This window comes from Pteropus medius, unplaced genomic scaffold, assembly GCF_902729225.1.
Source record: "Pteropus medius unplaced genomic scaffold, Ma_sr-lr_union100, whole genome shotgun sequence".
Taxonomy (NCBI): domain Eukaryota; kingdom Metazoa; phylum Chordata; class Mammalia; order Chiroptera; family Pteropodidae; genus Pteropus; species Pteropus medius.
In genome coordinates this window covers 52,367,657-52,383,632 of record NW_024344378.1, presented here as the reverse complement: position 1 = coordinate 52,383,632, position 15,976 = coordinate 52,367,657, and the positions used below count along the sequence as shown (strand labels likewise).

The 15,976-nt window shown below is 42.4% G+C and overlaps 1 protein-coding gene and 1 pseudogene across 4 annotated transcripts in view; one reads left to right on the top strand and one right to left on the bottom strand.

Moving 5' to 3' along the window:
- Window positions 1-15,758, bottom strand: part of SH2D4B (SH2 domain containing 4B) — a 125,131-nt gene extending 109,373 nt beyond the window's left edge. For all 4 annotated transcript variants that reach the window (XM_039872253.1, XM_039872254.1, XM_039872255.1 and 1 more), the window contains exon 1: window positions 14,587-15,758. In XM_039872253.1, coding sequence (XP_039728187.1) covers window positions 14,587-14,770 — 184 coding nt within the window. In that variant the 5' untranslated portion in view covers window positions 14,771-15,758. The remainder of the gene's footprint in view (window positions 1-14,586) is intronic.
- LOC120609601 (40S ribosomal protein S8-like) lies at window positions 1,607-2,216 on the top strand (annotated as a pseudogene).
- Window positions 15,759-15,976: the final 218 nt, after the last annotated feature.

The window sequence follows — 15,976 nt, the reverse complement described above, 5'->3', positions numbered from 1 at the left end:
CTAATATTAGTAAAATGCAATGCATATACATTATAAAACACAACCAAACATTTGTTCTTTGAAAATTTAATAAAATAAGAAGCTATCTGGTGTGACTAATTAAGCAAAAAAAAAAAAACTAAAATTTATATCACTAGTAATGATAAAGACAATATAAAACAAAAAGTAATTACAAGAGAATATCACGTGCTACTCTGTATTACTAAATTTGAAAATATAGATCTAGATATAGGCATAAATCTCCATGATCTTAAATTATACAATTGTTTTTTTTTTCCAGCTATGACACTGAAAGCACAAACAAAAAAAGAAAAAATATATATAATTTGGATTTCATCAACATTTGAAATTTTTGTGTTTGAAAGGACTCCATCAAGAAAGTAAAAAGGCATCTCCAAAGCTAGGAAAAAATATTTGCAAATTACATATTTGATAAGGGATTCATGTCTATACAAACTCTTATAACTCAATAATAAAAAGACAATACAGTGAAAAAATGGCCAAAGAATCTAAATAGACATTTCTCCAAAGAAGATACACAGATGGCCAATAAGCACAAGAAAAGATTCTCAACTTCATTACTCACCAAGGAAATGCAAATCAAAACCACAATGACATAACACTTCACACTCACCAGAATAGCTTTAATCAAAAACACAGATAACAACAAGTGTTAGTAAGGATGTGGAGAAATTGGAACTCTCATGTACTGTCGTGGGATATAAAATGGTACAACTGTTTTTGGAAAATGAGCTGGCAGTTCTTCAAATGATTAAACATAAAGTTACCAAATGACCAGAAATTCCACTCCTAGGTACACACCCAAGAGAAATGAAAACAAACGTTCACACAAAAACTTGTGTATGAATGTTTATAGAAGCATTATTCATAATAGCCAAAAAGTGAAAACAATCCAAATGCCCATTAAGAGATGAATGGATAAACAAAATGTGACATCCATATGGCTGCATCCATATTATGCAGCCATAAAAGGCAATGATGTACTGATACATGCCACAATATGGATGAACCTTGAAAACGATGTGCTAAGTACAAAAAGCCAGTCACAAAAGTCCACATATTTTATGATTCCATTCATATGAAAGTCCAGAATAGGAAACTCTAAGGAGACATAAAGTAGATTTGTGACTGCTAAGGTCTGAGGCAAGGAGAGAGGAGTTTGGTGAGTAATAGTTAAAGTGTACCATACACTTTACTACAGCAGAATACTTTTTTTTCAAGTGCACAGAGAACATTCATGAAGGTAGATCATGTTCTCAGCCATTAAAAAAAAATCTCAACAAATTAAAAATGTTTGATTTCATTTATGCTACTCTGACCGCAATCAATCTAGAAATCAATAAAAGAAAGACATCTGGGGGAAAAAAATCCCTCTACATATTTAGTAATAAAGCAACATAATTCTAAACAATCCATGGATAAAAGAAGAAATCATGAAGTGGATTAGGAAATATTTTAATTGAATAAAAATGAAAATACACACATAAAAATTCATAGGATTTTGCTAAAGCAGCGCATTGAGAGAAATTTATAGCACTGAATGTTTATATTAAGAAAGAAGCATCTCGCCAGCCGGCACTAAGCCATGGGCATCTCTCGGGACAACTGGCACAAGCGCCGTAAGACCAGGGGCAAGAGAAAGCCCTACCACGAGAAGCAAAAATATGAGCTGGGATGCCCTACTGCCAACACAAGATTGGCTCCTGCCACATACACACAGTCCATGTCCAAGAAGGCAATAAGAAGTACCACACCTTGAGGGAGACATGGGGAACTTCTGGGGCTCTGAGTGTTGTACATGCAAAACAAGGATTATTGATGTTGTCTACAATGCATCTAACAATGAAGTGGTCTGCACCAAGACCCTAGTAAAGAACTGCACCATGCTCATCAAACCAACAGTGGTATGGATCCCACTATGCACTGCCCCCGAGCCACAAGAAGGGGGCCAAGTGGACTCTGAGGAGGAAGAGATTTCAAACAAAAAACCAATCAAAGAAAATTCAGAAAAATATGATGAAAGGAAAAAGAACACCAAAATCAGCAGTCTTCCAGAGGAGCAGTTCCAGCAGGGCAAGCTTTTTGCATGCATCGCCTCAAGACCAGGCCAATGTGGCCAAGCAGATGGCTATGTGCTAGAGGGCAAAGAGCTAGAGCTCTATCTGAGGAATATCAAGGCATGGAAAAGCAAATAAATCCTCCTCCCCTTGTCTTAGCTCATGTAATAAAGGTGTTTATTGTGTAAAAAAAAAAAAAAAAAAAAGGAAGGAAGGAACAAAGGAAGGAAGAATCTCAAATCAATTCTCTAAGCTTCCATATTAAGAAACTAGATAAGAACAGATTGAAACCAAAAATAAAGGAAAGAAATAATAAAGATAATGAAAGAAATCAATAAAATAAAATAAAATAAAATAAAATAAAATAAAATAAAATAAAATAAAATAAAATAAAATAAAATAATTCAATGAAATAAAAAATGGTTCTTTGAAACCATTAGTGAAACAGAAATTTTTCATCCAGGCTAGTCAAAATAGCAAGACAGAAGACACAATTTACCAACATCGGGCATTAAAGAGCAGTCATCACTACAGATCCTACAAACAAAGAAATTTATGAAGAATTTCATCCCAGTAATTTGGTAACTTAGATTCAATAAACAAATTCTTTGAAGACACAAAATACCAAAGATTATTTAAGAAGAAATACGCAACCCGAATAGCTTTGTGTCTACTAAAGAATTTGAATTTGCAGTTTAAAACCTACTCACAACAAAAGCCTGGGGCCAGATGGTGAATTCTATCAAATATCTAGGGAAGAAATAATACCAATTCCACACAAACTTTCCAGAAAATGGAAGGAGAGAGGATATTTTCCAACTTATTTTTATGAGGACAATGCTACCCTGATATTAAGCTAAAGACATTTCAAGAAACCTACAGACTAATATTCCTTACAAACACAGATTTTAAAAATTCCTAATAAAGTATTAGCAAATTGAATTCAGAAATACATAAAAAGGATAATGAATCATGACCATACAGGGTTTACCCCGGGAATTCAAGGTTGATTCAAAACTGAAAAATCAAAGTAATTCATCATATCAGCAAACTAAAAAAGAAATAACTATGATAATCTCAACAAATGCAGGAAAACATTTAACATATCCAATATCCATTTGTAATAAAAATTCTCAGCAAACTAGAAATAGTGGAGAATTTCCTCACCATGATAACATGCATCTATGAAAAATCTTTTGTTAACATTATACTTAATAATTAAAGATTGAACACTTCCCCCCTAACACAGGAACAGGCAAGGCAGTCTGCTCTCACCAAGTTTATTCAGCATTGTACTGAAGATCCTAACCAGTGCAATAAGGCAAGAAAAAGAAATAAAGGTACATATATACATTGGAAAGGAAGAAATAAAATTGTCTCTGATTGCATATGGCATGATCATCTACATATAAAATCCCAGAGGATTTACCAAAAAAAAATAGCTATTTGAACTAATAAGTGATTTTAGCAAGGTCACAGGAGCTAAGGTAATCAATACACAAAAATCAATTTGTATTTCTATATTTTATTAATAAGTAAAATTTAAAATTTAAAAGACTATTTACAATAGTATTAAAAAAAACATTAAAAAATTAGAGGTAAACTTAATAAAATGTGCTCTCTCATCTCCAAAACACTGCAGACAGAAATTAGAGCAATATATACCTTTTCATAGATTGGAAAACTCAACTGCATTTATATGTCAATTCACTCCAGATTGCTCTATAGACTCAATGTAATCTCAAATTCCTAGCAAGCTTTTTATAGAAATTGATTCTAAAATTCATGTAGAAAAGGAAAGTTTCTAGAATAGCCAAAACAATACTGAAAAAGAACAAATTTGAATGACTCATGCAATTTAGTTTCAAGATCTACTATGATGCTACAGACAGTGTGGTATTTGTGTAAGTGTAGGTATATAAATCAATGAAACAGAACAGAGTCCAGAAATAGACCCACTGATATATAGTCAATTGCTTTTTAACAAAAGTGCCAAGGAAATTCAATGGAGAAAGGATTTTTTTTCAAGCAAATACAGAAACCAGACCCTTATTTTGTACCATATATATGCCCACATTCTAGCTGTCAAGGAGTGGAGAATTTAATATCATCTCCCTTTATCTTCCAAGTTCTCTACAAACCTTTGAAAGGGTGTTCAAGTGCTTGGAAGCCCAAGCTGTAAATGCCCACCACATTGTTTCACCTACTTTTCCCTAGAGACCCAACTGCAAGGTCACTATCTCCAGAAATGGCCCAGCAAGATTTCACTTCTCTTTGACTCTTCCTCTGCACTTACATGGCACCAACTTTTTATCTTGAAGTTTACGTGTGAGTGTGTTTAATATACCAGAAATACAGACTACAATCTCAGTTTGCTTGGAACTGAGGGTATTCCCAAGATGCACAACCTACAGCTTTAAAACTGGGAAAGTCTATGTCAACCAAGACAAGATGGCTCACCCTTAACAGAGATTTTATCAGTTTACCTATCATATCCAACTTCCCTTCTAGCTCTGCCTCCCATAGCTCATAACTCTGAAAGTCAGCAATCTTACCTTCTCCATGACCCCAGCCTCTTTGCTCACAGATATGAACCAGAGCTGGGCCAATCAGATGCCCTGAATGGAAGGAAATCTAAACTGAGGGACAAAAATGGTATGGGTCATTTGACAATAATGGACCTTGAAGGTGGAAGGCCACATGGATTCAGATCTGGGATAGTATTAGGGGCTATGTTTGCAGAAGCAAATGTGTAGACAAAAGCACCAAAAGGAAACCAGGAGAAAAACAACTCTGGCTCAGACAGCTTTCTGATTCCAGACTGTGCTTGCTGCTCCTGGATTCTGGGAGACAGCTTGGAAGAATCATCCTGTACCTACTATATCCTTATAAAATGTCTGACCATCTCAGCCAGATCATAGGAGTCTAGTGAGCAGATTCCTAGCATCTCTCACAGTAGATGCACACTACATAAGAGGTGTTTACTACATGTGGGTACACTCAATTACAGGCTGTAGTGATTAACTTTACGTGTCAACATGGCTAGGCTATGGTGTCCAGTTGTTTAGTCAAACACTAATCTAGATGTTGCTCTGAAGGTATTTAAAAGGTATGATTACATTTACAATCAATTGACTTTAAGTAAAGCAGATTACACTCCTCATCCAGTTAATTAAAAGCCTTAAGAGCAGAAAACTAAGGTTTCCCCAAGAAGGAACTCTGCCTCAAGACTGTAACATAGAAATCCTGCCTCAGTTTCCAGTCAGCTGGCCTGCCATACAGGTTTTGAACTTGCCTGTCTCCACAATCATGTAAACCAATTTTTTAAAATAAATCCAGAGATAGAGATGATATAGATGATAGATAGATAATAGATAGATTATATGTATATGTATATGTATATGTATATGTATATGTATATGTATATGTATATGTATATGTATATGTATATGTATATGTATATGTATATGTATATGTATATGTATGTGGCTTATTAATGTGATAGGTATTGTGTGTGTGTGTCGCGTGCTGGGGAGAGATGATAAATAATCTCCTATGGGATACGCCACTTCTGATGAAATGGTGCCTTCCACTGAATCCTGCAGGGAGATAGCTGCCCCAACAGCTGGTGTGTTCTTTTATTGTAGGTGCCTTTTGTTCTAAACTGAATCCTAATCTTCTGGGGGACAGGAAACAAAAAAGAATTCAGCTGGGCATGTGAGAAATGTGCTTATGTTTATCAGGTACTTGCAACATACCAGGCTTTACTGAGACGACCTCACTTCATTTTATCCACAAATCTGAGATAAGGTCCTATTATTATCATCCCCAATTTATGTAAGAAGAAACTAAGGTTCAGGGGGTCTTGAGTACCTTGCTAAGGTCAAATTAATAAGTAGAAAACAACTGCAATTAGAGAGAGGGCAAAACCAACATTTGAACTCAGGCACTCTGGCCACTTTACAAACTGCTTCTGGCAGAAAGGATGTGAAGGCCAGGACGGTGTGGGCATAAGGTTCATTTCCAATAATGCCAGGCTGCTTTAGGTCGTATTCAGAGCTTCTTGCTGCGGATCAGCAACATAGATATGGGGTCAGTTCACACTGATCATCCTCCCGTCACTCCCTCCAACCTGTGACCACAATGGCTCCTAAAATAGCTCCCCAAGCTCAAGGCCACGTCTTTTGCAGAAGCCTTGCCTCCCTTACGAGAAGAACAGAGACAAACCTAAGATCTTCCACCAGGGATAGAATGCCCATCTATGCTGGGACTTGCTGTAATTATCACTGGGAAACCCACAGCACTCACCTCCAACCCCTACTCCCTTCTGCTGAGACACAGCGGAATCAACATGCCAGTGAGGGTCTCTGGACCTTAGCCTTACTTCTGCTCCTTCCCAGTTCGGTTTTCTCAGCTGGAACAACATCTGAGGCACAAATAGCTTAATCTATAAAATGAAGGGACTGCACAAGCACGGGGAGCAGGCACCAGATATCTGAAATCTTTAGCATCCTGCAGAGTCCCAGTGTGAGAACCCAACCATGGTGGCCAGAAAATAAGCACATAAATAATAGGATAAGATATATATATGATCCTTGAGGCCTAAAGTCATGTAATTTTGAAAGGACATGAGGGATATAAGTGTGAAAATGGACCCAAAGAATTTAGACCCCCAAGTCTAATGCAAAATCTGGCTCCAAATGGGAAAATCCTAAGAAGCTTTGCTAATTTTTATGTGAGAAAAACCTGGAAAGCAGTAATGCTAGCCACTGGGAGGGACAGCAGAGAGAGAGGTAGCCATCTGCAACCTGTTACTTCAACAACGCTACTCTGAGCTGGAGCTGGAACCTGGGGTAGGGTTACAGGGAGTCAGGAGATAACCAGCTGGTGGCCAGTCTCAGAAACTGCCCCTGCTGACCTCCCAGCTGAAAGAAGAAGCAGGGAAGTGGCAGGCATGATCTCTCCTGAGGCAAGGAGAAAGAAATTAACCCTGGGCTGCTCAGTCCAGGATCCCCTAGCTGGGGCCCTGCACCAGGCAGGGGAGGCGCTTCTCTCTATCCAGAGCTGAGCAAAGTTCAGTCTGTTCAAACAGTTCCTGGGCTTTGGGCAGCAGACAGGAGAAAGTGGGGGAGGGGACAGGAAAGGAAAAGGGAACTATGTACACTGAAACTCAAGTTCCCTGCTGGGCCACTGACCAACCACTGAGCACCTGTGTGGCCCTAGCACCAGCCTTTGTTGTCTACCCCATCCTCTTGTACCCAAGCTCTTCAGGAATCTACAGAAACAGAAAAAGGACAAGCACTCTGTCCCTCTTCATGTCTCACCCGCCGCAGCGTAGGAGAAAGTGTATCTGTTTTCCCTGGATCCTCATCAACATTACTACTATCAAACTTTTTTAACATTTACCAATCTTATGGTTTTAATTGGCATTGATGTGGTTTACTAGTGAGGCTGAATACCTTTCCACATGGCCATTGTGATTTGAAATTTCACTCCTGTGAATTGCTTGTTCATTCTTTTCCCCCAGTTTTCTGTTTATCTTTTGCTAATTGTTATATATGTTGCAAATATTTTTCTCTCTTTTATCTCCCGCTTTGTTCTCTTTTAAAACTCAGTTTGGTACCTTTTATCAAGAAGATTTTTTTAATCTAGTCATATTTATCTTTCAGCTGAAACAGGGATAATAACTTAATTGATTTGAAGACACATTTTAGCATTTCTGAAATGAGGATGTGTCTTACAAATGAGGAAAGAATGAAGTTAAGGAAAAATAATGGGGTCTCTTCCCAGCCTTACTCCTAAATTATTAACAGAACTCAAAGCTTGAGGAAAAACAATAAATTTATCTTGACATTTAAACTTTTAAACTTTCCTGTAACTTTCCAGTTCTGCGTTAGACATTACACAGCTTCTCATCAGAACGGTATGCGTCACTGCCTGGACTCCGGCCAGGCGTAAGACCTCCTCAAAGAAAATCTCTGCGTGACCAGACTGCCCGATGCCCCGCTTGACAACCACCTGAAATTCATCATAATAATTTCGATAACAGTTAACTCCTCGTAATGGACCAATCAAATAGCCAAGAATGCAGGGCTCCTTTCTTATGATTCAGTTACATTATACAAATGAATGATTTTCCTTTGTTCCTTGGAACATTCCTAGGTTTATTTCTAGTTCATTTCCAGTCTACAAACTCTAAGACCCAAGAATAAATCTTTGTCACTTATTTCTAGCCAAAGCCTCTAGACTCTTTTTGAGTTCATTTGACAAAACAATGGTGTATCATGTTTAATTCACAGTTTTTTTAGTAGTATATAAAAATAGTGTGTCTTTCTAGCTATGGTGTCAGATTTTATTAAATAAAAAGGACCCAAGTTCCTAAGGAAATGAGATAAATAAGGCACTTAAAGTGCCCAGGAAGGCCAGACACAGAGGAGGTGCTCCATCTGAGTGAGGTCCTAGGTCTTGCTCTGCCTGCCACCCTGGCCCGTCCTCTTTAGCATCAAGAACCTGGGACCCCTCTGGGAACCCCTCAAGCTTCTGCTACCAAAAGGCTTCAGCTGGACAAGGCCATGCCTTCAGTTCTCTCCTTCTAGATATAGACTAGTCAGAGCTAACAATTAAGCCATGTAAATTTGATCTCTCAAGAAAACTGCACCCTCAGCCAAGAAAACTGCACCCTCACCCCAGGCACATCCACGGCTCCCAGGCAACAAGAGAAACCAGGGGAAAAGATTCTGTCAATGACCTTCCCAATCCTTCCCTACATGGCACTGTTCTAGAAGCACTGTCCCCAGTGCCCAGGAAAGAGGCCATGAGCAACAGCTCCAAAGAACTACGCTGTCCAGAAATCTGGGGCACCCTGCTTCCAGTGATCCTAAGCAGTCACTGCCCACTAGATGATCCATATAGATCTACTGGAAAACTGTTGGAACCAACAGAAAAATTCAAGTAGATGTCGAAGAAAATCAGCATGCCAAAATCAGTAGTGTCCCACCACGTTATGGCAACAAGAACAGGGATGGGGCAGAAGACAACTTCAAGCATAAATTTCTCTTGATGTTTAATGATGTCTGTTTGACACGGTGAAACTCCTAACAGTGGGGAATTTGCTGCTGGACTGGCTAAATTACTTGTACAATGGGGCAAAGGGGAAATAAAATATTTATCGGTTTTCCCTCAGAGGGGAAAAAATGCGGGGAGCAATGAAACCTATACAAAGTAATGTCAAGATAATTATTATTATTAATAAATCTCAAAAGATGAAATAAGTGATACAAACAAAGTCAATCTAAAATCCTTGATTATACCAACAAAATCATAGAGAAGAATCTAAAAATATCCTTATGTTTCTCATCTTCAGTGACTAATGTTTCATTCCTGATAAAAATAGAAAACTGAATTCAAGGACTTTTTAAAAATAAGTTTTAAAATAGCATGTGTTATATATTTTCCAATAGAAACTCCTAAAACAAAATGGCGATAAAAGGCGGAGAGAAGAAAAGATTCAAATATACACTAAGCAGAGGCAAAGACAAAAAAGCAGGACTGGTTAAACTAAAATCTAAGTCAAAATCCTAAAATGAGAAGTGAAAATTAAATGAGTTATAAGTCTGAGTGAAAGGGTGACAGCTTTGCCATTACTTACATATTATAGATTGTATGTCGGCTTTTATAATATATCCCAAAACATGAGCATATTGTGATTTTTATACTTTCACCAAGATTTTCAAGGTCTAGAGTAGGGGTCACACTGCACAGCACATAGCCTTTCACTCAAAAAGAAATGTTAATACCTGTCCCTTCAATCAAGACCCCCTGTCACACAACACATGGAAGGGTCTTAGCAGCTACTCACCCCACCCCCCGCCCACCTGCTGCCACACACCATATCCCTAGACAGAAATAATGCAAGCAACACCCATAGTCTCAAGGCACTTTCAGGTTAATGGAAGAGACGGACCACAACCCAGGAAACAGAGTCAGAAGTAAGGAGGTGGCGGGGGAGGGTTGGAGCATAAATCCATAGAGACAGAAAGATCAGTGGTTGCCAGGGGCCGAGGGGAGGAGGGGACCAGGGGACCAGGAGTAGCTGTTTAATGGATGCAGGCTTTCCTTGTGGAGAGATGAAATGCTCTGGAACAAGACAGAGGTGGTGGTCGCACGACACTTTGAATATTCTAAATATCACTGGATTGCACACTTTTTAATGGTTAAAGGTAAATTTTATGTTGTGTGGATTTTACCACGATTTTAAAAAAATATATACTTTCGGATGTGGTGAGTGCTATGAAGAAAATTAGACTCGTTCAGAGCTCAATATTTATCTGAGAAATAAATGATGAGACAGAACCAGCCTCATCAGGATTTCGGAAAACAGCCTTCCATGCAGAGGGACACGGATGGGTGGAAATTAGGTTGGAGAGTGGGCAGAGGCCAGCGAAAAGCATTTGTGGAGAAAGGGTTGTAGGGAATGAGCATGAGGCAGGGGACCACTGAGAACATGGCTGCATTAGCAATGTCTGCAAGTAAGTACAGGTTTGCAGCCAGGGCTGGCTTTCAAGGTCAGGGCTTCCATGCCATGAAAGGGAACACAATGAGGCTAGAAGGGCTCGGGCCCCCAGACAAGGTTGCCATGGTTACTGGCTATCCCAGGAAACACAGAGAAGACAGATGCCCAGTCAGAAGGACCGTGTCCCACAACTTCATGAGGGCATAGACCAGGCCCACCCGGAGTACCATAACCAGGGCAGGTAGGCAGCAGGAGAGGCTTAATGCTGAGACACAGAGAGGATGCTAAAGAGGACAGTTCCCTCAGGCCCCAGATCAAGGCTGTTTCTGGGAGCTGTATGGGCTGAGCCAGCAGAGAGGAGGGCGCCTACGAGATGAGAGCCACCTCTTGACTCCAGCTGTGGGGAATGGTGGCAGTTGGAGCTGGAACCCAGCTGGACGTAGAGCCCTCCATAGGCTGAAGTAAGGGGCAGACCAGGATGCCAGCACAGGAGGCTCGCGGGGATTTTGACACACAGCTGGATGTGTGGGCAAGAAACACAGATGGCAATAAGCCAGCTCCCTGAGTGTGCAGGTTTGGTCCACAGTGGGGTCAGTGTCAGCCACATTAAAGGAGAAAGTGGGAAAGAAGGTGGGAAAAGATGTCTGGTTTCCAGGCAAAGGATGTCCAGATAGATAAGGAGGTAGTCACAGAGGAACCAATTTAACACTGATGGAAATTGCCAGTTGCAGCAGAACTGACAGGCTCAGGTAGGGAAGCTTTCTGGGTCACAACAGCAGTGTGAACGCATGTGTTCTGAGTCCTGTATCCCTGGCAACATCCTGCTCCAGCCCCAAGAAACTGGGATAACTGAGCAAGCACAGAAGGGGCCAGGAGATTGTGAAAGCTACAACTCATGATATGAGGTGTGGGTTCTTCTGCAGGTGATACGGCAGTAAGAGGGAAAGAGATTTCAAAGGTCATAGTAATATCGGGGCGGGGAGGGAGGATGGCTTAAAGCTAGCAGGAACATAATGTTATGTGCCTCCCCAGAGTCTCAACATAATACCAATTCTTGTTGAACATCAAACGTTGTCAGAAATGTGACAAAACAGCAAACCTGATGGCAAATGAGAAAACCTAAACTGAAGGTTCGTGTCTTCCACAACAGGGTAGAACATCAGAAGATTCTCTCCAAAGTATAATCGGAAAATAAGACATTCCCGTATCATCAGGGGAATAATGTGTGTCCAGCCATGACTTTCACCCCAGCTTATTTCTGTGTGGCCCCCAAATGTGTGTTCCAGGATCAATAAAGCCCCCGAGGTTCTGTAAACCGGAATAATCTGTATCAGGAGTGTTTACTCCTACCCTCTCTGGGCAGGAGAGCAGATAGATTCTCAGAGACAGGAAACACCTTGCCCTGCCCCACCCTGCAGTGCCTGAGCCCTAGGAATAGTGAGGTCAAGCCTGCTGGAGCTGAGAAATGTCCTCAGAAAAGAGAGGGTGGGAGGGAAGCTGTAAGGGACAACCAGGACTGAGGGCAATGGGCAGGAAGAGACAGAATATTATTTTAGGCTGAACATGACAACAGGACACAGCAGATGCTTCCTTCAGGACAAACTAGTTAGGGAGGGGGCAAAAACTGGAAAGGGGGTTCCTGTGAAGGTAAAGAAGAGAAAATATCTAGCCAATGAAGCCTGTCTCCACGCACTCCTGCCCTGAGCCACCATGCGGCTGCTTTGCACCGAGCCTCGCTCCTGGCATTCCACTTGGCTGTATTCCCTGTGTTCTGTCTACCCACGGTCTTAAAGGTCAAAGTTCTGTCCAGTTCACCAAAGTCAGCACTTAGTAATGTTGGATAAGAGTGAATGAATGAACAAATGAATGTAGCAACAATCATTTGTTGAACTAAAGACATACTTCAGAAGTAAATGAAAAGATAACATCGGGACCCAAGGTCAAAGTCACAGGATGTGCATTCCGACTTCATTTCTTAGTATCTAGGTGATTTTGGATGAATTCTTTCACTTCTTCATCTGAAATGGGGTCACAGGGCTGTGGGAGAATATTGGGGCAGGGAGGGGGGATGGCTTAAAGCTAGCAGGAACATAATGTTACGTGCCTCCCCAGAGGGGAAGCACCAGGTAAATGTGAAGCTCACTGACAAGGTAGTAGGGGGTTGATGAAACCCTTCATTGTCATGAGCCGAGGATAGGAAGCAGGTACTGTGTATCCTGGACCCTGTAGCAGGAAGCTCTTCAGCCTTTGGAGCACAGCCAGCACCCTTATCTGCCCAGACAGTTCAGCAGGCAGGACTGAAGGAAAGAGCTGAGATTAGAATGGGATCCTGACCTGGAATACACTCGTTCCTCAGTGTGTTTCCTCCTCTTTTCCATTCCTTATAAATCAGAAAATTAATTATCCGGAAAAAGAGTCATCTACGCTAGAAACCCAAATGAGTTTAATGTATAATTTATACATGAAAATGTAGATGTCAATGTGTGACAAATCACCAGAAAAATATTTTTGCAGTTAAATTTTCAGGCATCTGTCTTCCTCCCAGAAGAGCCACTGTATAGGTGATGTGAGGCCCCAGGGCTCAGGCTGAGAGGGGCTGGAAAAGCAGCCCATCATTTTTACCAGCTAGTGATGCAGCTGCCAGCACAGCCTGGCCTGGAAGGCCCCAGCCACGCACAGCCAAGTCATAGCTCTGCCCCCTTGGGGTCCTACTGTGTCTTGATCGAAATGGGAATTTTAACACTCTGTACCAGCTCTGTGCTAGACTTGGGGATGGAAGACAGAATGGAGTATGGCCTCATGCTCCAATGGCTTTAAGTCCCCTGGGAGAGCCAGGCAAACAGATGATGAATGGCAGTGACAGTGTGGCAAGTGCTAGGGCAGAGGTAGGTCCCACATGTTAAGCAGCTGCAGAGGAACATGTACTTCCCCGTGCCACTAGCATCCCCACAAGACTCCTGGGGGCTGGGGCTAGTCCTAAAGAAGTTTGTCAGGAGGATGAAGGCAAGGGGACATTCTAAAAGGAAAAACTACACTTGCAAAGACAGAGGCTAGAGCAAGCATATCCAGAAGGGTGAGAGTGGCCTGTGGCCCATGGCAGGGACTGTCCAGCAGCGAGCCTGGAGTGGAGAGCAGGAGCTTGGTCTCCACAGGGTCAGTATGCCCAGTCCAGAAACAGAACTTTCTTCCTGATTGAAAACTTTTAACAGATCAAGTCAGCACTTCACTCTGGCGAACAGAGAGAAGCCAAGTGGAGCAAACGAGAGAGATGAATGAGTTCAGCAAACTCTGAAGTGCAACATCCACATAGAGGCCCATTCCCAGCAGGATTCTGAGTCTAGTCCCAAGCCTCAGTAGCCTGCCTGCTTCAGGGCACCTTCCTTCACAGGTGTACCAGCCTCCAGGTTTGACTGGCACGTGGCAGCACGTAAGCCACCTGAAATGTATGTTTGGCCCTTGCTTCTTGTCTGACATTGGTACTGACATTTGGGACCAGTATTCATTGTGCAGGGCATTCCCTGATACCCTCTCTTCCACATGCACAATGGGGTATCCTCTCTCACAGCAGGGAGGAGGGCATGGTGCACAATGCTGGCCCTGAGAACCACTATGCCACTCACGCAAGGGAGGAAGCAACTTTGTGTCCTCATTGCACCTTGGTCTCTGTCCTAGAACCACAGGTAAGGGTCAAGAATATGCCTTCTTCTTCACTGGGCAATCACCAACTGCGTCTGAGACAGTCTGAGATCCTGATGGTGTCTTCCCAGAACTGGGTCCTTCCACAACATTCCACAACCCCATCACAGTTCCTGAGTAGCCCCTTCTGCAACCTCAGAGCCCTACAGACCTGGTCAAAAGTTAAAGGCCTGGGCTAATGGAACTGGACACTCACAGAACAAGGATTTCGAGCCCCAAGCCCACATCACACCAGTGCCCATTTTAAAGAACCTAGCCTGGCATCAATAATTGGCCCCTCGGTGACTCCCCAGCACATACCTCGCTTGACTTTTGAGGGCCTGAGGCCCTCAGCCTGGGCCAGGGCTTCCCAAGCCTCGCGCTCCCTCCAGCGCCTCAGCTGCTCCTCTCGCATTTTGTAGAAGAGGATGTGCTTCTGCACATCACTGAGCTCGGCGAGGAGCTCAGGGTCGATGTACATGTCATGCAGGATCTGCTGCAGCATGGTGCCACCTGGATGCACACACCAGAAGGGCAGTCAGCTGGGGAAGTCTGGCCAGGAGGGACACTCCAGGCTACTCCTCACCCTGGCTCCTCACTCCAGGGCCACTCTCAGTGCCCCTTCTCTGTGGAGCATTGTCACTCTGTCTCAGCTCCCAGCCAGCAATAAACTCATCTCCTCTAAGACAGCAACAAGGGCCAAGCGGCAAGAAGCTAAGAAGTAGCTGAGACCCTGCAAGGGGGAGCAGGCACCAGGAGCAATCTAGTCCTTCTGCTGAGTTACCAAGCACTATATCCAAGCAGCGTCTGTGTCTTGGCCTCCCCTGGGGTTCCAGGACAATAAGGAGGGTCAAAGCCCCTGGCTCCGCAGGGCAATGCCCAGGCCCAACCCTGCCTGAGCCACAGGTGTCAAGTGATCTGTTAGTGGAAGGTAACAATGACACCAGCTGTATCAATGACATTGCCCCGGCCAGCCAGGAACCGATCTCTCCTCTGCAGGTAAGAAGAGGAGAAGGAGGCCGCTTTGCCTACTAATTCCATATCTTTTGAACCAATTTCAAACAGGACAGAGTAGCCAGCCAGCAGCTTTTAGGATCCTCAGCCTCTCCCTCCACCTGCTCCACATTTCCAATCTCCTTTACCAGGACATTTGGCATCCTTAGGTAATGCTTTTAAAACTCCGCCTGAGGCGGGGAAAGAGCTTTCCTCCTAGCTGTGTTATATCCAAGAAAGAAAACAAAATGAAATCATGAGAGACAACTGAAGGGTCATTATCATGGAATTCAAGGACACAAAGGGGAGAGGATTCTCCCCTTTTCCTATAATGAGGTTCTAAAGCTATGCCTGCACTGACAGAGTGATCCTCATTTTCTGTTATTGATCTTTTTGTTGTTTGTTGCAGGTGTCTGGAGATGACCAAAAAGAAAGAATGAAACTGTACCTTCTCTGTGCCTTGAGCCTGAAGCACCCTAAATAGGGTGAGATGTCGCTTTCAGATGCGCAGGAGCTGCTGTTGCTGAGACCAAAATCCCAGCCTAAGAGGTGCACAGAGCTACTCACAACCACCCTCATATTCAGATAAGGAAATTGGGGTTCAGAGAAGGTAAGTGATTTGCCCGTGGCTATGCAATCAATATGTTGCCACATTGAGACTCTACTCAATTTTCAAATTTGACATCGACTTGCAACTTTGCATCTTTTAACGGTTTGA